Raw genomic sequence first — 25,432 nt, 5'->3', positions numbered from 1 at the left:
GGGCTGTGTTTCCGAGGGAAATCAAGAGTTCGATTTTGGACATAGTAAACCTGAGATGCCTACAAAACAGCCAAGTAGAGAGTCTGTCAAGATCAGCCTGGAGCCCAAAGAGGTCAAAGTGGGAGACATTTTGATCTCTTCTGGCTACATAGTTAAAGCTCTGCTTGAAGAGTATCAAGGGAGAGGGTGTAGGCAGGAAAAAAGGCCTGCTGAGGTGTTTGGTAGAGAACAGCCAAGGAGGTGTCCACACCAGCAGAGCTGGTAGGCTGACTGGGAGACAGCAGTCATGACAAGAGACAGCGGTGAACTGTGTGGAATGTGGGATGCTACCAAGAGGTCAAGAAAGAAACCAGAAACCACCTATTAGACTTGGTGACAAGCAGGTGAGAAGCCACTCAGGCAAGAGCATCTCTGGTGAACCAGTGGGGAGATGTCAGACTAGAAAGGACCTGGAGTGGATGGCCAATTTCATTTTGGCAAAATTCTATCATATCCATTTTAATTTGTAATGTGGTTTTATAATTTGTATTTTAAATTTTGAACTGCAAAATATTTTGTATATAGTTTTATAGCTGCACTTCCTGCATTTCAATAAATCTAAGACTACACTTACGTACCACTAAAAAAGCATTACCTTTTACGACACAATTTTTTTTTGAGACAGGTCAACTATGCTGCTAGGCTGAAGGGCAGTGGCTACTTACAGGCACTCCCACTGCTAATCAGCACAGTTGTGACTGTTTCCAGGTTGGCCTGACTCACCCTCTTAGGCAATCTGGTGGTCCCTAGCTCTCAGGTCACCATATTGATGCTGAACTCAGTGTACACACCAGATTAGCACTGCACACTACAGCTCAGAACGCCTGGGCTCCAGCAATCTCCCACCTCAGCCTCCTGAGTAGCCAGGACTACAGGCACATGCATCATGCCGTGACAATGTTTTATCACTAATTATAAGACATGTTCTGGCTGGACACAGTGGCTCACGCCTGTAATCCCAGCACTTTGGTGGATCGCCTGAGGTCAGGAGTTTGAGATCAGCCTGACCAATATGATGAAACCCCGACTCTACTAAAAATACAAAAATTAGCTGGGCATGGTGGCATGTGCCTGTAATCCCAGCTACTCAGGAGGCTGAGACATGAGAGTTGCTTGAACCCAGGAGGTGGAGGTTGCAGTGAGCCGAGATCACACCATTGCAATTCAGCATGGGCAACAAGAGTGAAAAAGTCTAATGCTCCAACTATCAAGTAAATGAGTCAACTGTCTTCTTGGGATTGTGCCTTGGACAGCTGGACTGGGGCTTATCCTGTGTGGCAGGCACCTCCAAGGTTCAACGCAGGATTTACGCTGCACAGGGGTGCCGGTTTCCCTGCTACGTTCATGGCCAGTGGTCAGCGTATATCTGAAGGATGTGTGAAGTACACCACATGAAGAAATGACACTATGCTCCCTCCAATCAGGAGTCCAGTCCCTAAAGGACCACCCCAGGAGAGCTGCACTTGTTCCTAATACAATAGGCTGTCACAAGTTCCATTTACATAGACATAACTGGATAAACTAGATACCCATTTTATGTTTAGCGCTCATACATTTTTAGTCCTAAGAATAACCCTGATAAGTAACAATACTTTGTCAAAATTTATATTTAAAAGGTATATATATATAAAAAAAATTAAAACAAAATTTTTATTTAAAAGGTGATTATTTGGCCAGGCATAGTGGCTCAGGCCTGTAATCTCAGCTACTCGGGAGGCTGAGGCGGGAGGTGCCCTTGAGCCCAGGAGTCTGTGACCAGCCTGGGCAACACAGTGAGACTCTGGCTCTGGAATTTTTTTTTTTTTTTAATTAGCTGGGCATGATGACACAGGCACCTGTAGTCTCAGCTACTCAGGAAGATCACTTGAGCCCAAGAATTTGAGGCTGTAGTAAGCTATGATCTGCACTCTACTCTGGGTGACAGAGTGGATCCTTTTTAAAAATGTATTTGGTGGAGGTCTTCTAAGGCAGAAATTTCATCCTGGAATGGCAAAAAATGAGGCAAAAATATTTTAAAAATCCAAATTAATGGCATGTTTTAAGAACGTAATTTTTCATCAAAAAAACTGCAAAACAAAACTATATTTTATTAGTAAAGTCAATGGTAACATTTGCTTACATATTAGAAATAGCCCTGTGAAACTTTAGCTGCAAAAGGGAATCATTTAAAAAGCACTGCTCAACTCCAAGTGACTCAGAGACAAGGTGACAGCCACCAGGCAAATGAAATCCCTCCTCTCCTTCACAGCTGCTCCTTGGAGAGAGGGAGGGCTGTCGTCCGGGTCTGCAGGAGGCTCCCGAGACCCTCCCACAGAACACGGAACTTCGGGCTGGGCTAGGATGGCAGCAGGCAAGGCTGTTTTCTCAGTCGTCTCCTGTGTGACACAGACATCGAGTAAGCTACGAGTAAGGTGAACAGTGCCTCTCAGCAGTTCCTCCTCCTAGTCCAGCCTCCTGACCACGAAGCATTTCAGTCAAGGTTTAGGGATGTGAGTGGAAGGAGAATCTGATCACTGGGGAGGAGCTTCCCTCACAGACATCCAGGGCCACTCAGCTGTAAACCAGCCCCAACACCTGCCAGCCACTGGCCAGGGCGTCCATGGGGAGCAGGCAAGTCAGTATGCCTCCTCCTGTGGCCACATCTTCCCCGGTTTCTGCAATCCAACCCGGGGCCTTCCTGAAGACCAAGTGAGAAACTCAGGACAAGGCTTTTCTTCTTTGAAAGCCACATCAAGTAGCACAAAGGACAGGTTTGCAGCTATTTTATTTACAAGTATACATTTAACACAATGAAATCAACACGGACACACTGAAGCCTGGTTAGTAGTAGTGTAACGATATGCATCATGTTGATGGTTACATTATTTTAAACAAACTACACTGAAAAATTAATGCCAATAAAATTCTTGGTCATAATATTAAGAAATACAATATATAAATTGAAAATATGATTGCTTAAAATTTGAAAATGGAAGTGAACTCATTTGGACAGAGTCAGAGTTAACATAATTGGAAGGGAGGGGAGCTCTGACCCAAATGGTATCTTTCAGGTTAACAGAAGAAAAAAGAAGCATAGTTTCTCTTCCAAGATAACGGGCAGTCGGCTTCTTCAGGTAGAAGGTACTCCCAGTGTCCTCAGGCTTTGCAGCGGAATCACATCACCGAGCACGAAGACTTGCCCTGTGAAGCTGCTCCATCAATCTTCTCTGCCTCCAAAATTATCCTTCTAAAGACATCAACAGCGGTCTGAAAAAAGAAAGAAACCCAATCACAGTGTTAGTGTGAGGCCGAACTCCAAGAGTACTTCACCGGCTGAGGAGGACACGCGGCTTGCCCAGTCCTGCTACTGGTGGAGGTGAAGAGGCTCTGGTGAACCCCAGATCTTCAGGACCTCGATGCCCAGGGAGAAAACTGCCTCCATCCCTACTGACCCAGACCACAACCAGCCTCCCATTGTGCTTTTGACCTCGTTTTCTTCAGGCCAGAAGAGTCCTCACTCCTGGGCTTACCATCATCTCCTGTCCCACTCTACCCCACGACCCCCTCCCAAGTGTCCTCTGACCTCAGAGTCCCTCTTCACTTCCGGTGCTATCTTCCCTTCTTTCCCATGGGACACGCTCTTCTAGCCGCCCTTGCCTCTCACATCCTTGGCACCATGAAGCGTCAAGTGGGGGATGCCCCCTCCGTGCTCCTTCTGAGATGCCACAATGCCAGGCTCCAACGCCTCTGCAGCGTAATTCTACGTCATTTCAATCCACAAATTGCCCTCCCTACCTCCTGGTCTCTCCTCTCCTGACCGTCTTCTTGCCCTCACCTCGGCCCAGGGTCAACCCTGCCAGTTCTTCACCACAGAGAGGAATCACGGCCACTTGAAACAGAACTCCTCTTACACCGAGGGGGGAGGAAACTGTCAGACACTGTCATTTAAATGCATCCTGTGGTTCTGAAAAGCTGCCCCTGTTCTCAGAAGCCCCACGGAAAGTGCCCAGTTCTTGCATCAGCAAGAATCCCCTCCCCGCATCACTCCAGTACTTTCAGTATCCCACAAAACCACCACATAACGACTTCCAGCGTCCCACCATGCCACCTTCCCAGCTCTTTCTGCAGCTATCCTGAAGTAACGGTTTTCAGCCCCACAGGGCCTGAGCTGTTGACCCGATTACTATATCTCCCCGTCGCTTAACCACTTCTAGCTCTTCCCTTCCCCCTCAGCCAGCTCAGGCACAGCAGTCCACCATGGTCTCACTGAACTTCACCTCCCTTCCCTACCAAGTGTCGCCAGCAGTGTCTGTGGCCACACTGTAAACACTGCCCAGGGAAAACACACATGGCCAACTGTTGACTTCACACTCATGACCAGGAACCTGTTGCTGACACTTGGTGCTGCCAGCCACCAGACTGCACCCCTGGGTCTGGGCACTCCCCAGAGAAAGGCTCCATGCCTTGTCCCTTCTCCTCAGCGTTCCTCATCCTCACGCTCAGCTGCAAACCTGGTTTTACACACTTCACTGGAAAACGGAAGCCACATTCATGAAAGAACTCCATATCCTCTGTCCACCAAGCAGACCCACCCACTTGAATGTGCACTCCCATCCTCAGCCTTCTGTCTTGTTGCTATGAATGAGGTATCTGTTCTCCTAGTTAACCGAAGCCAACCCCAGGTCCCACCCCACGTGTCTAATCTAGGTCACTGGCTTTGGACACCTGATTGACAGGGAGCAGTGAGTAGAGAAAACAGGACTAGATGTGGGTGAGATTTACAATTCAGTCTAGTTCTTATACCACGTAAGGTAGACAGTGATCTTAGAAACATCATTTAACCACTCTGAAACTTAATTTCTTCACTTCTAAAATGTGGTTCAACTACATGATCTGAAGGATACAGTAGGCACTCAATGGATGATTGATTTCATCCAATTTTTAAAATATAGTTATCTCTTAACTATCTCAATCTTAATTGAATTCTGTGTATACTGAGAAACTGAGCTGATTTCGATAAATCCCTTGCTATCTGGAACTTGGGAACCAATTACACAGATTTGTTTATTCTGTCATCCATACATAAGAGGACATAACCACAGGGATTCACTCTCCCCCGGTGTCCCAGCACGGGACGGTCTCACTCTCCCCTGGCGTCCCAGCACCAGACGGTCACTCTCCCCTGGAATCCCAGCACAGGACAGCCTCACTCTCCCCCAGTGTCCTAGCACGGAACGAACTCACTCTCCCTCCACATCCCAACAAAGGATGGACTCACTATCTCTCCATACCCAAACACAGAATGAAACAGATTTTACTATTATGGGATACCTGGGCTGACAGAGAACCTACTAGATACAAAAACACTGCACTGAACATTATGAAGAATATTTATGTAAATGATACTGACTCAGATCTCAGAACAAATTAAGGGGGCTAAGGGAAGAAACGATTCCTTTCAGCTGGATGACTCCAGAGGGGGTCAACAAGAAGTGAAATCTAGGTGGGGCCTTGAGGCCTACAAACCTTCATGGTGATGGGGAAAGGGGCAGAGCAGGGAAGGAAGAGGCACCCACCCCTCACTACACTAGTTTCCTCAGAGAAATGAAAACCTATTCATCTTACCTGAGGATCAAGCATGCTGAAAACACACTCCAAACATAAAACCCCACATGAAGGTAAGCAGATAGTTAGAGAAAGGATCTTTTAAACTGGAGAGGAGCATTAGGAAACCAGAGATGTTCTGAAAGTAGGGTGGAGGGAACAGTAGACAGCGTGTTTAAGGAAGGGGGAAAGTAGAAGGATGTGGTGAGAGAAGGAACTGAAAAGAACACATCACTGCTGCCCTCAGGGCCAGGCAAAGGCTCTACAGAGCAGGGGCAGCTCACTGGCAGTGTCTGAGCAGAGGACGGCACCATCAGATGTGTGTCTTTAAAAAGTGAAGGGCAGCAAAGAGAAATCTATAGGTGAAAAATATATTGGGGGTGGGAGACAAGCTTGGTGCATAGGTCTAAATTAAAGCAATGGAAGAAAAAGGTTCACAGAAGATTGTGAAGCAGCATCCACACCCTTCCTAGAACACGCCTTTGAAGGTCCATTTGCAGGTGAAACTGGTACTAAATGCTAATAAGATGGTTCTTAATCATTTCTATGTCAAAAATGAAAAATGAACACATACATCTGACCCGGTTTCATCTAACAGAAAAAAAGGTAGGGGGTGGGTACAGTAACAAAATTAGTGCCAAAGTGATAGAATTCTTTTTTTTTCTTCTTCCCTGTATGGACTTATTTCTGTACCATCTATTAATACAAAACATAAATATATGTTTACAAAAGGTAGAATTTCCTTTGTTAATAGTTTATCCTACAAATATCCTAGGTCTCACTGTAAGTAAAATACTGACCAAAGTTGTAAAAACCTAAGTAGTATCTTCCTAAAGAAACACAAAGCTTGGTATTAGAAATGGTGGAAGGCCAAATGTTACACAGGAGAGATCGAGACAGAGGTCAAGTGCCAACTGGGAGGACCACATCCCTGAGACTGATGAGAACACAACACAGAATGACATTTACAGAATCCATTACCTGATTTTCTTTAGCAGAAGATTCCAAAAAAGCTGCATTCCAAGATTCTGCCAAAGCTTTCCCTTCTTCATAACTGATCACCCTAGAGGAAAAGTAAAATTCTAGTTCAAGTACTTTGCTCTTCATTATGTAAAACATCTATAGTTGATTTATGAAACAGGCTCCATTTTGGTCAATTTCTTTCTCAAAAAGCAGAACCATGCCCTGACCCAACCTTAGCATCAAGAATGTAACACAGGAGTGTTTTAATTACGCCTGAGCTGGGGAACAGAATAGACACTGCCTTAGGGGATTATCCATGCTCCAGCGAACCTTCCACCTCAGAGAACATGATCCTATTTTCCAGTACTCCCATATCTCTAACAATTGACTATTTTACAGCTACATTTTAAGCACCCAAGGCTAGGGGAAATTGTGAAAGGGCTTGAAGCTCAATTCACTTGCGTGCAGGCTGTTAAGAGTCTCTTCCTCTCTGACATGAAGCTACCTGGGCATGGGACATCTACATCCTTTGCTCCCCCCTATAATCCCAAAACACTCAAAACCCACATGCTGCATAAATGAGCACTATGTCTTTTTCGAGTGTGCTCTATGCGAAGTGGTAGATATTGTAAAGAGAGCTTCCTATCACGTTTGTCTCTCTATTCCAGAGGAATGAGAGATTTTTATTGCACTTTTGCTTCTGCTGCACATGACCATAACATCTCTGAACAGACAGAAATGCTACAGCTAAAAATACTATTGACAACAGAACAATAATTAAAATGACACGTCAGTGACTAAATCACCTTAGACTTGACTTCACTAATGATTTAAAAGCTACATACCTTTCCATATGCAGGTCCTTCTTATTCCCAACCAACATAATAGGTATTCTATTTATGAGGAAAAAAAGCCAAAATAAACGAGTAAGTGCCAGATTTTATTGCTCAGAAGATACTATTATATAAGAAGTTTCTCTAACAGATAAAACAGTACTACTTACTGCACTTTCCCCACCATATCCAACAATTTGCCATGGATAACTTTAATCACTTCAAAACTATAAAAAAAAAAGCATAAATTAGACATCCATGTGAATGTCGAAGACTTTAATGCATATTATGTTGACAGCTGAAAAATGTCAAATGTCACAGACTCACCATTTTAACATAAACTTAACACAAAGAACTCTTGTTTTTTCCTAGCAATCCGTTCACATGTGCACACATCTGACACTCAGTAACCCTGACTGAGGATGTGCAAAGTGAAACAGGTAAGGCATTCAAATGGGAAAGCCCATCACTGGGCTGACAAACCACGTAAATGCAAACTTTAATCACCCAACTCATTCAGCAAAGAACCAACTGTTTACATTACAACATGTATAGCTTTTCCTAGAGTGCCCTAGTGCACTCAGCCTGTCCTGTTTTCTTTCCAAGGTATATACATTCTCTGGGTGATGCCAATCCCTTGGCTTTCAATCAGATCAATATGCTGATGACTCTAGGTTGGAGGTGGCTCTCACCGGGAAGGGCATCTGACATGTCACAATGATCACTTGAACTCTGCCACAGTAGGATTATTTATACCACCAACTGCTGGCAAATGACCACGACCATTTCCCACCCTTCCCAAAAAACCCATGCAAACATTTGCCAACACATCACTGGCTCTACTTTCAAAGCCGACCTAGAATCTGATGGCGTCTCACTCTCCTCATCTGCTGCCACCCAGGTGTAAAACTCCTGGTCCAAGCCTGCCTGCATCCTCCACCCTTCCTGGCCACCCCGACTCAGCATAGCAACCAGAGGACTCCGCTGCAGCAGATGGACGGTGCCTTGTTCAATGTCCTCTGATAGGTGGCCATCTCTATTTGGCCCCAGTGACTCCCAAACCCTGACCTCTGCCTCCATTCCCCCTTCTGTCCCCTCTTCCATTCTGTCTGAGCTGCACTGGCCTCCTGTCATTCCTCTAACACTCTCAGAGCCTCTGAAGTCACCCTCCGTGAGCCCGTGAGCCCAGTATGTTCCTTCCCTAGGGATCCCTTGCTTCAAAAGTCTTTCCTCAAATGTCACTTTTTTCTTTTTTTGAGCTGGAGTCTTGCTCTGTCACAGAGGCTGGAGTGCAGTGGCACCATCTTGGCTCACTGCAACCTCTGTCTCCCGGGTTCAAGAATTCTCCTGCCTCAGCCTCCCAAGTAGCTGGAATTACAGGCATGAGCCACTGCTCCCAGCCTCAAATGTCACTTCTTAGACCTCTTCTGTTCACAGACCCCCTTGCTATCGCTTATCCCGGCCCCACTTTGTTTTTCTCGGCAGCAGGTCACACATATCCTGTCTCACATGTGTGTCACTTTACTGTTCGTCTCCCACACCAGAAAGAACCAGTTCCACAAGGGCAGGGATTTGTCTGTTTTGTTCATGGTTGCATGACAAGCTTCGGAACAAGTTAGCTTGTTGAATGAATTACACACGGTGCTATTTTAATTGATGTATGCTGTCACTCTGATAAAAACAAAAATGAAATGTAACCCCCTACAAGCTTGCTGTGGGTCAACAATGGGATACAGGTGTCCTGAGGACCTGTGGTTGCAATATAGAACCATGGTTCCCTCAGCATGCTGTACTTGCCTACATTTAAGTGTTGCCACTTGGGCAAAAGCACAGCCAAAAGAACTGGGACTGTGGCAGGAGCCTGGAGCCAGCGCTACCCACCTACCCACACTGCAGCTGCGAGAGACTTTGAAGCAGAGGACACAGCTAGGCCACGCCCAGGTTCCTGACCCACAAAACTGTGAGATCATAAATGTGTACTGTTCTAAGTGGCTAAAGTTTTTGAGATCATTGATTTTCTGAATCAAATTGGTTGATTCAGAAAGTTTTACTGACTTATTTCTTGGATATTCATAAATATTTGTATATTCCACATATAGGTTTCTAAAAAAACAAAGCATCACTCTTCTCATACTCCCTCATGTCTGAAATTTGAGAATGCTCATTATTACTGAGCCACTATGAAAAAAGGCATTATTTAAAACAGTCCCATTTATTACCAAACCTGCTTATGCCAGTTAAATTCATCATAGTCATAATTTATGTTACAAACTTTTGAAATATGAGTGTAGACAGTTTCTGTTTCTCTGAAAACTGAAAGTTGAATACTGTGGATTGCTTTACTAAAAACGCTGCACCTTAATAAGGTGTGCCAAACCAACTGAAAAAGACTGATGGGAAAAAATCACACCAATCTGTAAATAGCTGAGGTGTAGACTGTCTCCCAAGTAGCTCACACGGAAGAAACTGAACCAGAAGTCACAATGCAAATCGCGGCTATAGTCATACTGAACGGCAGTGGGTGAGCTCATATTCAAAGATGGGTATTTGAAGATTCCATAAGACCAGTGACTGAACATAGATATATGCATTACAAAACACTGGAGATTCACATCACCTTTTTGATTTTTTTTCCCCTTCACCAATTTTTTTTTTTTTTTGAGTCATAGTCTTGCTCTGCTGCTCAGGCTAGAGTGCAAGCAACAGCGTGATCTCTGTTCACTGCAATCTCTACCTCCTGGGTTAGAGATTCTCCTGCCTCAGTCTCCCGAGTAGCCGGGATCATAGGTGCATGCCACCATGCTCAGGCAATTTTTGTATTTTTAGTAGAGACGGGGGTTTTACCACGTTGGCCAGGCTGGTCTCAAACTCCTGCCCACCTTGTCCTCTCAGAGTGCTGGGATTACCGGTGTGAGCCACCGCACCTGGCATTTAACCAATGTTTTAAAGTAACTAACCTGGCTGCCTCAGATAAGAGACGTCTTCTCCTACGTCAATGTACCCAATCTATGGGCGACAAAGGCATTGCGAAGTAACTTGTCCAAAGTTGTTAGTGGGGATAAATGAAAACCCTAATCACCCATCGCTCAAAAGCAGGTTTCTTTTTTCCATTTCTAGAAATTATGAAATAGAATGTATTTTTGCTTTGTTTACTCAGAAAAACAGTTCTACAGGGGTTTTACAATATAAAGGAATAATCTGAGACTTCTGTTTTATTTCACAAATAATGAAAATGGTTATTTAAATAGAGGCTAAATTCAATAAAAAGGATCAGACAATTCTAATCAACAAACTGGTTGATTCAGAAAGTTTTGCTGACATATTTCTTGTATATTCATAAATATCTGTGTATTCAGCATCTAGGTTTCAAAAAAACAAAATAAAACACCACTTTTCTCATACTCCCTCATGTTTGAGATTTGAGAATGCTCATTAAACTATGAGCTACTAAGGTAAAAGGCATATAACAAAACACATCCATTTTAGCAAAGAGAAACCTGGTCAAAACCTGTAACAGTGCCGCTGAGAAGACACAGTACCAAGCTTTTTGTCCTCTGCTTTGCACTAGGCCAATGTTTTTTTAAATATGTAAGGTTCCTCAGTGAGCACATTTTCATATTTTTAATCCAGCTCAATGTAGTTTTCAATTTCCCTAGTGACACATGCTAATTTTCAACTTGAATCTGTAATGTCATCTAATTTGTACCCACCAAAAAAGAGATTAAAAACAAAATAGAGGATGCACTAAGAAAATTTTCTACCTATCTTAATTTGCCTCAAAGTAACAATCTGTAAAGTAACACCAACACAATTTTTCTAAAAATCACCTAGAATAAAATTATACTTACCAACAACAAAACAATCTTTGAACATGTTTTTCAAGTAAACTAGTAAAATAATGGGAATTCATAAATAAACATGAAGTTCCAACATTAATCATGAGATTACTGGTTCATTACATTTGTTCTGGTCAAGGCCTTACACATGGCAGGCACTGAAATGAAAAATCTTAGAATTTACTGAGCAAAGGAGAGCTTAACATGAGTTATATACGTAATAAATACATTTTAAAAATATGCAATTGAAATTAAGAAAATCTTTGTACAAAAACAGCCAATAGTTTTACTATTTAAAGTGCTCTTGTAAGTCAATAAGAAAATGATCATGTTTCCAAATAGTTAGTACACAGTGGTCTTGAGCATAAAATCCAATCTAAGCATTGCTTTTAGTGACAAGAGTATAAATACATTAAACGGGAAAAGAGGTATCCATCTATTGTTGAACATGAAATATTATAAAGCCATTTACTATTTCAAACACTAGGTAATATGGAAAAATATATTACAATGTAAGTAAAAATGCATTACCGAGGAAAGACTGTATTTTTAATTTTAGTTAATTTAAACAGCCACCTGTGGCACAGATAGCAAACACTTCTATCACCACAGTAAGTTCTACTGGACAGTGTCAGCCTTGACTGTGGAACTGGAGATATGGCTATGAATCCCAGCACTGTCATTATGGGGGCAAGTTGCTTTAGCTCTGTCACTCAGTTTCTGTGTAGAGTGGGATATAAAACATCTCTGATGAAGGACTGTCTCAGGTAATGATGAAATAAGCAATGTATCACATGCAGGCAAAGAGCATAGCAAACTCCCTAACATGACGCACATACTCAGCAAGTGCTAGGCAGCTACCCAACTCCCTCCACTGGCACTGATCCTTTCATGAAGTCTTCACACATAAGCGGTCGCCAGTGCCCAGAGCTCTGCTGCTGTACACAGCCAGCTGTTCTGTTAACAGACACAGACCACTGCTCCTCCTGATAACACATGCCACCCCCTGAAAACAGAGATGGCATATGATATATGTAGCTAGAGGAACCAACATCCATTCTTACTAATAAAAATAGTGGCTCTGTTTTTATGTAGTAAAGTGAGACCCTATTACCAAAAGGTCTTATTTCATAAATCCAAAGGATAAGATACTGAACAAACCCAAACTCCCATGTTTTCTTAGAAAATCTATTTCCCCTTAATATGGCAAAACCACACAGAAAAGAAAATCAATTTAGGCATTTCCCATTTCAATTAGCAGAAAAGCTGAGATCATGCTGAACCACTATTTATCTAGACAGCTCGAGGTAAGAAAGCACCTTTTATCCTATTGGTGTAACTAACAGAACATCCAGTGAGTCGTGTTTCCCCCAACAACCTAGTTGCTCCATAAGAAAATCACTAAAAAGTGGCCGGGCGCGGTGGCTCATGCCTATAATCCCAGCACTTTGGGAGGCCGAGGTGGGTGGATCACGAGGTCAAGAGATCAAGACCATCCTCGTCAACATGGTGAAACCCCGTCTCTACTAAAAATACAAAAATTAGCTGGGCATGGTGGCGCGCACCTGTAGTCCTAGCTACTTGGGAGGCTGAGGCAGGAGAATTGCCTGAACCCAGGAGGCGGAGGTTGCAGTAAGATGAGGTCGCGCCGCTGCACTCCAGCCTGGGTAACAAGAGCGAAACTCCGTCTCAAAAAAAAAAAAAATCACTAAAAAGCATGTAGCCTAATAATTTTAATTGACACTATTAGTAATTCCAGCACAGTCCTTTAAAAAGATCAGTGCTATCTATGAGTAGCAAATAAACTCAAGCAGGCAGCAGGAGCCTTACCTTTTGATTGATGTAACAGAATACACAAGAATATAGCCATTAATATCTATGGAGTATGTCTGAGGAAAGATAGAATATTCATCCTGTGGAAAAAAAATTACATTTGAGTAGTCTTCATAAAGCATCACAAATAACCTTACCCAAAGTTTTTCATGTACTACCTTAAGAAATCAAAGTAGACACAAAGAGTGGATTATAATATTATGCCAGAAACAGCACACACACTGAGGCTTTAAGAATGGCTTGGAGGTGATAATGTGCTTGAAGCCAGTATTTAAAAATGACTAGCTGTTCTAGAACTTTAGGGGAAAGGCCAATGACCTCTATAACCTCTATAGGAGAAGAGGATGGATGGAACACAAAAATGATTGGCTCTGTGATCTCAAAACAAGGGATGAGTGTGACTAAGTCCAGAATCTTCTAGACCTCAGGACATTCATAAATCCTACTGGTTTATTCTATAAATCTGTATTTTTATATTTGAAACTGTCATATTATTTGACCTGTTCTCTGCATGTCAGTCACAATCACCTGAGCTTCAATCTACACATTGTTAGAGGGGTGCCATCAGTATCTGGAGGTAGGGAGGGACGGAGGGGGAGAAAGAAAAGAGGATCAAAACACTAGATTCAACTGAGGTATTCAGACTTTTGGGAACCGAGAGAGCTATTTACTGAGCAAGTCTAGGAATCAGAAAGATACCTATTACGCAACAGCATTGTAGTCTCTACTTTTATAAAGCAGCATTATGAAACTTTGCTTCAGATACGCATTAAAGCATACAGAAAGTTCTATGTCAGTGCAGTTTTCAACAGCACGTGCCACAGTCTGGTACAAACATTTCATTCTCAGTTAAAACTAAATTGTCACATAATACATGTGCCAACCACTATTACGGCAAAACCACATCATGCTAGCAGTAGATTACGCAGCAGTCCACCATTTCTGTAAACTTGCAGTATGGTTATAACCACTGTTTATGACAGCCCAGAATTACTGCCCTAAGGTAAAGGGCAGTCTTCTTTAAAGAAAAAAAAATAAGTTTTACTATAAATTCTTTGATATAATAAATAAGATTAAAAACAAAATCCCAAATGATTTTCATCACTAACTCAGCTACAATAGGTTCAAAGTTAAAATTTTGTTTTTCCTAAAGGGAAAATGTGGAAACACAGATAATAATAGTTATGTCTAAGAAACAATCAAGAAAAAAAACCTACCAGTAAGAACGTATAACGGAGGAAAAAGCCCCCACTGATATAATTCTGGCTTTTTTTTTTTTGAGACAGAGTCTTGCTCTTGTCACCCAGGCTGGAGTGCAATGGCACCATCTCGGCTCACTGCAACCTCCACCTCTCAGGTTCAAATGAGTTTCTTGCCTCAGTCTCCAGAGTAGCTGGGACTACAGGCTACACCACTGCACCTGGCTCATTTTTGTATTTTTAGTAGAGATGGAGTTCATCATGTTGGCCAGGCTGGTCTTAAACCCCTGACCTCAGGTGATCTGCTTGCCTTGGCCTCCTAAAGTGCTGGGATTACAAGTGTGAGCCACCGTGCCCAGCCTTTTTTTTTTTTCTTTTGAGACAAGAGTCTCACTCTGCCACCTAGGCTAGAGTGTAGTGGCAGTATCTCGGCTCACTGCAACCTCCACTTGCCAGGTTCAAGTGATTCTCCTGCCCTCAGCCTCCCAAGTAGCTGGGATTAGTGGAGAGCACCACTATGCCCAGCTAATTCAGCTAATCTTTGTATTTTTAGTAGAGATGGGGCTTCACCATTTTGGTCAGGCTGGTCTCAAACTCATGACTTCAGGTGATCCACCTGCCTCAGCCTCGCAAAGTGCTGGGATTACAGGTGTAAGCCACCACGCCTGGACTTTAAGGTCTACTTTCCGAGAAAGAATAATAGCAATATAACAGCAATTGGGAGGGCAGGTGAGTAGAAACCATAAAGCTATCATAAAATAATACTGTACTGGCTCACAAGTAGAACAGACTGGAAAATCTAGAAAGACCTGACAGATATGAGAATGAGGTACATAATAATATTGGCATTTCAATCAATAAGGATTAAAAGTAACTCTCAACTGACACAGAGGGACAAGCCCAGAGCCACCTAGGGTGAATGGCTAAGCCGGATCTCCAATGCACACCCTGGCAAAAATGTATTCCAGAGGAATCAAAGACTTGAAATGAAAATTATGTGTACAATAGATGGGAAAGCTTAAAAGATATTATCAGTTTAAAAAAGGTTAATAAATCCCTGTATGTGAAAATAAAAAAGTTCTTCATGGCTGCAAATGTCTCAAATAAAAACCACAAAGAGGACAAACTGAAAACTAAACTGTGCATATCGGATCCTACACAAAATACTAATTTTCTGCACATATCAAAGGGAATCTCACATCAACACACAAAGACCAACCACCCAATAGAAAAAAAAAAATGGCAAAGTACACAGACAGGGTAATTCACAGGGGGAAAATATACAAACGTCTTCCAACATAGGAAAAATCAAAGCCCCTCCTAAGAAGAAACATGCATAATTAAAAGTACACCAGGAAGTTATTTGTTTACCTATCAGACTGGCAAGCACCAAAAGATCTGGTAACACAGTGCTGGCGAGGGTGAAGAAAAACAGACACTCTCATTCACTGCTGCCAAAAGCATGAACCCTAACCCTATGATGGCCCACACCAGGAAGTGCTCTTATGTGCCTATTACCCTATGTCTAAAACAACATCTGGGATGTTCACTAAGGCAAGCCTGGCAACAATCTAACTGCTGATCAGCAGCTAATGTATGATACATATCCCAACAACTGGGTATTATGCAGCCTTGGGGGAAAAGGAGGCCATAGGTATTGACACGGAATAATCTCCAAGATCAGAGGTATTACTTTTTGTGTAAAAGGAAAAAAACCCCAAGCTTAAAACTATATTTGCATATTCATGTATAAAGTATCCTAGAGACATATACTAGAAACTGGTAAATGGGTTGCTGGCGGGAGTGGGGGCTTAGATAGCCAGGGTAGGAAAGGGACACTTCATTACTTACGTTTTTGTGTTATTTATGTTTGTACCATGTGCATTACACCTATTTTTTAAAAAACTAAACTTAATTTTCAAAAAAGCAAATTTGGTTACATTATATAATGGACTGTCATTGAATCGATTTTTTAAATTATTTTTATTAGTTTTTGAGATGGAGTTTCGCTCTTGTTGCCCAGGCTGGAGTGCAATGGTGCAATCCTAGGTCACTGCAACCTCCACCTCCTGGGTTCAAGCAATTCTCCTGCCTCAGCCTCCCAAACAGCTGGGATTACAAGCGTGTGCCACCACATCTGGCTAATTTTGTATTTTTAGTAGAGATGGGGTTTCACCATGTTGGTCAGGCTGATTTTGAACTCCTGACCTAAAGTGATCCATTGGCCGTGGCCTCCCAAAGTGTTGGGATTACAGGTAAGAATCCATTTTAATTATTAACTCATTTATGCAGGAGGTTACAATTTGTGTGTGTGTGTGAAAAATCAGACCTTGGCGATGACTTGAGCAGTAGGATATAAATAACTCTCACAAGCGTAGTATTCCAATAATGGAACACTAGGTATAAATGGGTTAATACAGAGGCTACTTTTTTTTTTTGATACCTCATATTCTTACCCCAAAATTCATTTAGTGTACATGTTCTCACCCTAAAATTGGGCAAAACCAAAATATTTCAACCAATCTAAATATAATCTGTATTTAACTATGTTCATCATCATTCCTAGGTGGGCAATTAAACCACAGTGGTATGGAAGTACTGGCATAAACTACTAAGTAGTAAATAGTACTTGCTAACAAATATTGCTAAGCAGCAATTTACGTATGCAATTTCAGGAGTGAAATGTTAAGCTAGACAAATTTACTATAACTTACTTTGAAAAGAATATGCCCCTAATCATCTTACCCTACTACTACCAGTCTTATTCCCAGAACTAGCCCAGTATGCATCCAATTTATAAAGCAGCTCTTGGAGCAGTAAACGTGTGACTTTGTTCTCATCCAGTTTTCAATTGAATGAAGGATGAAACCATGGCAGGACATGCCTGTGCTTCACTGTCCTGGGCTGGAAATAAAGAGCACATCTTTATTTGACTGTCTCTCAACTGTAAATATAACCTTCAAGAACTACTAGTTGCAATGAGAACAGATTATTTAAAATAGCCAAATGTGGATGTATTTTGTGCAAAAATTCTCTAAATACTTTTACCCAGTTGTAATAGAGCCCAAAGGCGAGGACAACAGGGCTGCTAATACGCCCACTGCTCGTCTCATCTCCTATCACACACTCTCCCTAAACGCTGGAGCTTCTGCTTTCACTGCTTGTATTACTACATCCTAAAACATTTTAAGTTATTTGATGTCCAAGTGTACATTTACGATCTAGGGCAAAACAGTACCTCAGAGGAACATTATCTTCCAACTTGGTAATTCAAGCCAATATAAAGAAATGTATTCTTTAGAGAAATCTTTTCAAAGACAGCTCTCCAAGTATTATGAACATGTGCACTTAGACCACACAGTTCATATGCTGTCATCACACTTGCCTCAGCAGCATTAAAGGTCTACAAAGAAAGGGCACATCCCCTTCAACTCCAGTCTGACAATCCTGCAACAATGCCGGTTATCACTATAGATAAAGCTCTGAGGCACAGAAAGACTTCTTTACCTTTTTTTTTTTTTAAAAAGAGATGGGATCTCGCTCTGTTGCCGAGGCTGGACTGCAGTGGTGCTATCATAGCTCACAGCACCCTCAAATTCCTGGGATCAAGTGATCCTTCCAGCTCCCAAAGTGTTGGGATTAAGAGCATGAGCCACCACTCCTGGCCCTCATTCGCTTTCTTACGGTTACTGGATTACCAACAAAAGCTAAGATTCAAACCCAGGCAAGTGTGACTCCAGGACCCACACTCCAAAGAGCTGAAATACTGGTTCCCTGAACTGCCTGATATAAAACTGTTTCCCCAGTAACACTACATGAAAGTGATTTATCAATTTACATTCTCATCACTTTCCAGGAGCTTAAAGAAGATTCCAAATAAGGATACAAAAACAAACCGAAGTCTTGATAGTGTCAGAGTCCCACAACAAACATAACAGCTGCAGTTCTTTGCCAAAGACACTCCAAGTTACACCTGTTGTCCCAACATAATTATTATTAGCACCCCCAATCCACAACTCTGAAAGTGTCTTGGTTTAGGCAATAAATTATATATTCAATGTAACTATAAAAGAAAGATACAAACCCCAACAATCCAACACCATTGCCTACTCAAGTGGCTCTTCCCTTCCCTACTAATTTCTCATGAGTAATGTCACCTGTGCATGACCCCCCATGGAGACTTCTATGCTCCCCTGGCCCCGATCATCCCCAACTTGTATTCTTCTGTCAAGAGGACAGGTACTGGGGCATGAAAGCCCAGGATGCTCTACTCTAATGAAAGCATCAAGAATCTGACTGCTAAAGCACATTACATTCACCACCAGTGGGAAGTATGTAGGGCAAGTGAAGGAGGCACATATAGCTCTGTGTACAAGCTCAAAGAGACAAACACATTTATTTCATTTGAAGCTTCCAAAATGGAAACCTCAGGGTTCCTCCAGTGCTAACATCATTCAGTACAGCTCCTTCTGGCTTCACGAAGGTGTCACACTTTCCTTCTACATTTACTTCAAAACACAAAGCAGAAGGAATTCATTCCAAACCCAAAGAACAGGTCATATTATTCTGGGTCTACTCCAATTTCCCCAGATTCTAGAAAAAAAGCACCCATTTAACATGACTGACCAGATCACACTACACTCACCTTCCCACCACTCTTATCCTTTGATTATAAGTTGTAAGGGTGGGCTGGGCTTGGTGGCTTACACCTGTCACCCTAGCACTCTGGGAGACCAAGGCAGGTGAATCACCTGAGGTCAGGAGTTCAAAACCAGCCAGGTCAACATGGTGAAACCCTGTCTCTACTAAAAACATAAAAATTAGCCGGGTGTGGTGGTAGACACCTGTAATTCCAGCTACTGGGAGGCTGAGGCAGGAGAATCATTTGAACCTGGGAGGCATTGGTTGTAGTGGGATTGTGCCATTGCACTCCAGCCTGGGTGACAAAGCAAGACTCTGTCTCAAAAAAAAAAAAGCATGTTGCAAGCGCAGGAGGAGTTAAGAGCTAAAACCCCAGCTTCTTGACATTCCTCACGCTCCAGTGAAGAAGCGTGAAGTCCGTCTAACAGAATGGTTTTTACTAAAAGCAGGCCTGGACGCCATGGTAATGGTGCAGCTAAGCTGTCAAAGGGCTTTTCTTTGTTCCATATGCTCCTTTCTCCCTTGCTTCCAGTCAATTCCCCTGGTGATCCACTCCACATATCCCTGCTACATTAACTGATCTGTGAATATCCTTTCTGGGGGGATTATTTGACTTTTGGCCATTACATACTGTCTATCAAATAAAGTGAAGCTCCTTACTCTAGTAATCACTCTCAAATCCACCCACCCAGATACTCTAACTATATAAACTAAAGGCAACACTCAGACCAGAGCCTGGCCTCCAATCAAACTGGTATTTTTATGGCCCAGGTCTTCATAAGATTAAATCAGCTCATTCCTGCCCTATGCCCCTCTTAGGCCTTTCCTCTAGAAAAGATGTACTTCTGCCCTAATGCGGGAGAACACACATCACGAAGAGAAAGAAATCACTTATGTGACTCTCTAACATAGAATTAGAGTTCAGAAAATAGAAAATCAGTATCCTATAGTAAGTATCAGCCCGTACAATGTTAATATATATAAAACAATTTTAAAGCAGGAAAACAAGTTATTTAAAAAAAAAAAAAAAAACTGCCACAAATGTCTTAGAAAAGACAGAGTAGACAGCATATTAACATTAATTATCTACCAACGCTCCTCGACTTCTGACGGGGTTACATCCTGATAAACTTACTGTAAACCAAAAATATCATGAGTTGAAAATGCATCAAATACTTCAAGAGACCCATCGCAAAGATGAGAAAATGTGAAGTTGAGCCATTGCAAGTCGAACCATTGGGAGTCAGGGACTGTCTGCACACGACATGAGGGGTTTTCTTGGCATAGCTGCTACTTTTAAAAATCAGTGCTAGGGCCAAGACTGTCAGATATGTTGTATAAGATTCTGAGATACCAGTGGTCACTTACTTGCCCAGCTGTGTCTACAAGTTGAAGATGATATTCTTGTCCATTTACTGTGATCAACTTTGTAAAAGCTACAGGGAAAAAGGGAATTAAATATTAGTTAAAAAAAATTAACTCTAAACCACTTACAGTTTGAACAATGACAACCAATCAAGCACAGAGTCCCTAGCAGTCTCCCAGAAAGGCCCTGTGAAACAAAAAAGAACAACTCTGTCTGGCATAGATTCTCCCCTATTTCCATGATTTAGCTAAGAAACACGCTGGCTGGCTAAAATCAAGCTTGATTATTTTTCAAAGAAAGTAGGTAACAATTCATATCCTGTAATAGCAATTGAATGCTGTGGCAAATCCTTCCTCTTGTGAAAAAGTGAAATATACTACATGAAATCTGAGGTCTAGAATAAGCCAAAACCACAAACATTTTCCATTAATTTATAGGAAGTCTGGCATTAGAGTACAAAGAACTAATATTAGTTGAAGTGCTACGAACTTTTAGTATATACAAAAAGTAACAGTTTTACTAACGGATAAAACAGCAATGAAACAGATGTTCTGTGCTGAAGTCATCATTCCCACTTACGCTTAAAGTTTCAAGCAATTTGTCACAACTTCTCTTCCCTGACAAGGGAGGAAAGAAAATCAGACTTGAATAACTTCCGGAAAAGTCAATTCAGATTTCAAGGGAGACAGACTTCAAGTAAATACAGACAAAAGAGGAAAGAACCACTGACAGTAACAATGTAAAAATAACCACCTGGAACCCTGACAAGGAAGTGTAACAGATTTCTCTTGCAGACCCGGCCCTAGCCATCTTGACTCACGATAAATCCTCCAATCTCCTGACTGGACTTCCTATATGACTAGAGCCAGGCAGCACAATCTATCCCTCATACAACTGAGAGAGGTCCCGCTCCGCCCAGAGCAGAAAGGCAAAACCGAAACAAAGACATGGAAATGACATGAGAAAACTCTAAGTAATAAGGAGGACTGATTAGAGATCTTATCTGAATTATATGAGTTCCACAGGGAAAGAAAAGATGGCTGAAAGACAAGCAATTATCATGGAGAACCGTATTAGCATCACACTTTTCTAATACAAGAAGGGGTGCCAGAGGTCAAGTGGGTAAAGATTACAGACCACACCACAAAATCAATGGCCACACTATATTACACTTGTACCTTCTCTGGAAGTTATCACTTTTAGGAAACAGTTCAATCCGATGGAAACTGAATCGGAATATTTCAAGCTGGGGTGATACCCAATATAACCTATTTCATCAATTCTAAGAAATAATTCAGTTTTGTTTTTACACTGTCTCCTCTCTGAACTTGGGATGCATCTTTCACTGCTGGAGCTTTCCGACCTTGTCAGCCGGGGGCAGTCACTACATAGCTGTGTGAAAGCCTTCAGTCAGGTAAGATTGAAGTATAAGAAGTATGTAAGAAATACTGGTGGCCAATAAAACCAGTGACCTTCAATTAGAACTAAGTAACTGTGGTTATCAAGTATAATTATAATGGCAAGGTTACTGAAAGGAAACATCATTCATTCATTCATTTATTCAAGAACAAATTTCTTGAGTGCCTATTATCACCAACCAACAGCACTGCTGTGGGTGCTCGGGATGTTGCAGTCTCTGACACTCAGTGAGCTTAGATCCCAGGGAAGAAAAGAAGCTACAGACACACACATGTACCCGCCCACCCTGTTGGATATCTTCCCTGGGAGTGGAACATCCAGGCAGAGGTTAAACAGCAAGTGAAAAAAGCAAAAAAGTCAATGCAGCTGAAGCTGAGAGAGAATGGTAGGCAGGTAACCAGGACGGACAGGAGGCAGAGGGCCCATAGAACTTGGGAGTTTTACTCTGAATGTGATGGGAAGTCAAGGAAAGATCACTCTGGCTATGCTGTAAATAACAAAATGGTCACAGGGATACTAGGCAGGAGCCCATGATATGGGGACCAGTGTCGTGACTATATAGACTATCACAATCTACAGAAGGTGACACTGGCCTGGATTAGAGGTGTAGATATTGTGGAAGTATTTCAGAGGCAGAACCAAAAGGATTTTCTGATTGACTGGAAGGAGGATGTGAGAAAATGAAGAGTCAGGATGACTACAAAGCTTTTGGTTTCAGCAACTAGATAAAAAGTTGTCACAAGTACAGGAAAGACTGGGGGAAGAAAACTAGAGATGGGAGAGGAAGGGAATTGAGAGTTGAGTTTGAGAGATGTTAAATTTGGGATGCCTATTAAATTCCCAAGGGGAAATGAGGGCAGTTTAATAAAAAAGCCCAGGATGCAGTGGCTCATGCCTGTAATCCCACTTTGGGAGGCCAAGGCAGAAGGACTGCTTGAGGCCTGGAGTTTAAGACCACCTTGGGCAACACAGTAAGACCCAATCTCCACAAAAAAAGGAAAAACTGCTCCAGCATGGTGGCTCAAGCTTGTAATCCTAGCTATTTGTGAAGGGAAGATCATTTTAAGCCCAGGTATTCAAGGTTACAGTGAGCTATGATCATGCCACTGCACTCCTGCCTGAAGGACAGAGCGAAAGACCTTGTCATGTAAAAGAAAATAAGTTATCAAATAAAATAAAGCCCAGAGCTTGGGGGAGAGGTTGAGGCTGAGAATACACACTGGTGAGTCAATAGCAAGTTGAAGAGAGGGGAAGATCACTTGAGGGCTAGTGCAGAGGAAAGGCCAGAGCTGAGGCACCCCATGTTGCCAAGTCAGAAAAATGCAGAAGATTCGGCCAAGAAGACTGAGAAAGTACTAGCCAGTGAGGTAAGAGAAAAAAAGGTAGATGTAATTGTACATAGCGTATAAAAAAAATAAAACATTAATAAACATTTGCATCTATTTTTGCATGTAAAAAGATGTAACTTGTCCTACACGAAGCAGTAAAATGAAAAAGACCTTCCATCTTGCTGTCATACAACACTGCCAGTTTTTGTTATTACAGAAAAAAAGGAGGTAGAATAAGAGATAGGACAGACTAGGAAATAATTCTACTCTCTAATTTGAACCTCAAGTCCAAGTGGAAAGCTGGCTTTCTTCTGACATCACTTTCCTTGAGTCCTCTTCTCCCTGCCTCTTTCGATCACCAGAGAATCCATTTCCAAAGCTGTCACTGGTAAATGCTACTAACCAAGGTCATAGAGGTTTCTAAAATTTGGTGTTCACAAAACAAGATTTGTGTTACTAAAGTGTGGCGGGGACTCTTCCTTCATACCCTATTGAGAAGTCCACACCCAGGATGCAGTGCCTTGAGAACGCCACAACACCTAACTGGAATCTCCCAAGTTTCTAGAAGGCACTTTATCATTCACCAGCTTTCTTGAAATTGCAGAATTTGGAAATTGCTGCTATGCTTTTTAATTATAAACTACCACTAGCTTAATTTGATCCTATCAATTTAGTTTGTATTATTAGATTAATACCACAGCAGATAATGAAGGTATATTTGTGTAATACTTCTGGCTTTACAATTTCCCAAAACTAGAAAATATGTGGTTTTATTGATATTATTCTCCTATACTCCTACTGTCGATGACATGGTCCCAGAATTTTTGCTCTTACCATGATACTTCTTTGAAATGTGTCATCACTTAGTGTGTGCTATAACAGCTTGTTCTAATATTATAAAGTAAAATAACTACTAAATTATTTCCAGATCTACAGAGTAGTTTTTTAAAATCATAAACCGCCCACTTATTTATGCTGATAGCAACAAGTACATGATAACATTTTCTAATTTATTGTCATCACCACACAATGCTTTTGTACCAAATAGTGAACAAAAGGGCAAAAGGGTGCAAGAAAGGCTCCTGCCCTGTTAGGTTATCAGAAGTGTGGTAAGTAGAATATAATATCTGAACATGCCTGACGAACTTTTAATAGATACATCTTCTTGTTTATTTCTGCTCTTACCTACAGACTTTAATAAACAAGTACTCTGAATTCATTTTTGAGGTGAAAAAGAAGTCTTCATTATTAAACTGTAAGATGAGAAAAAATTTAAAATATAACCGATGATGATGTTGATAGCCTGAAAAAAGTAGGGTCATGTTACTGTTCTGAGACAGTAAGTCAGACTTTCTTCCGATCCATTATTTACTAAGAAAATGTATTTATGTATAACTCCACGATATACAACTCCGTGACTTTCCTTCCAACTCAATTTTTATTTCTGGGACTGCATCTTGCTCTGTTGCCTAGGCTGGAGTGCAGTGGCGTGATTACAGGTCACTGCACCCTCGAACTCCTGGGCTCAAGTGATCTGCCTGCCTCAGCTGAGATTACAGGCACATGCCATCACACTCAACTAATTCTAACTCAGTATGAAATGGCATGAGGATACATACACAATTATCCATTTTTTACAGGCGGAGCTTATGAAGAAAATAATCTTCTATTGTTCTATCAATACGATTCCAAAATGAACCTTATTATTTCAAGGATATAAATCCTAAATTGCTATGTATAGCAAATATTCAAGTCCAAGATGATGGTTTTCTTATGTTCTTATTCCAGTGGACAGGTAACCAAGCTTGTTCATCTAGCATTCACAGGAATCTGCTCCGCACACTTGCTTACTATTCTATAAGGATCAGCAAGACAAATCACAGGATGTATTCAGGACTCCTCTCTGCAAATACGGGCAGAGGCTATTACTTTCAAATATAATATCTTGAAAGGTTAATTTCAAAAATCTTCCCAGAGTTCATCAACCGATCGGTTTCCCCCTCTGCTACCAGCACACTGGGACACAAAGGACAGCCAAATATTTTAAGCAAGGGGTGGATAAACCTTTTCTGTAAAGGGCCAGATAGTATGAGTAAATATTTCGGGCTTTGTAGGCCACCTGGTCTCTGCTGTACCTATTCAACAACTCTGCCACTGTACAGCATGTAAGGGACAACATGCAAAGGAACAAGCATGGCTGTGTATCAATCAAACTTTAAAGATGTTAACATCTGAATTTCATAGCATTTTCACATGTCAGACATTATTTTTCTTTGGACTTTAAAAAAATATATTATGCTTAAATGTAAAAACCATTCTTAGCTCTTGGTCTGTATAGACAGGCAATGGGCCTTTGTGGCCTGCAGGCTGTCATTTGCCAAGCTCCTTGCGG

At 41.7% G+C, this 25,432-nt stretch overlaps 1 protein-coding gene across 3 annotated transcripts in view; it reads right to left on the bottom strand.

The window, feature by feature from the left end:
* Positions 1-2,786: 2,786 nt before the first annotated feature.
* RHEB (Ras homolog, mTORC1 binding) overlaps positions 2,787-25,432 on the bottom strand; it is a 47,276-nt gene continuing 24,630 nt past the window's right edge. For 2 of the 3 annotated variants that reach the window (XM_054237530.2, XM_078343444.1), the window contains exons 3-9: positions 20,296-20,363; positions 13,085-13,167; positions 11,267-11,305; positions 7,589-7,645; positions 7,431-7,478; positions 6,604-6,685; positions 2,787-3,285 (exon numbers count right to left, since the gene is read on the bottom strand). In XM_054237530.2, coding sequence (XP_054093505.1) covers positions 3,193-3,285; positions 6,604-6,685; positions 7,431-7,478; positions 7,589-7,645; positions 11,267-11,305; positions 13,085-13,167; positions 20,296-20,363 — 470 coding nt within the window. In that variant the 3' untranslated portion in view covers positions 2,787-3,192. The remainder of the gene's footprint in view (positions 3,286-6,603; positions 6,686-7,430; positions 7,479-7,588; positions 7,646-11,266; positions 11,306-13,084; positions 13,168-20,295; positions 20,364-25,432) is intronic. The other variant, XM_002751832.6, reaches the window with a different exon arrangement.

The sequence above is a fragment of the Callithrix jacchus genome, chromosome 11, assembly GCF_049354715.1.
Source record: "Callithrix jacchus isolate 240 chromosome 11, calJac240_pri, whole genome shotgun sequence".
NCBI lineage: Eukaryota > Metazoa > Chordata > Mammalia > Primates > Cebidae > Callithrix > Callithrix jacchus.
Note: the sequence above shows the minus strand (reverse complement) of the source record. Positions and strands in the feature narration are given on the sequence as shown.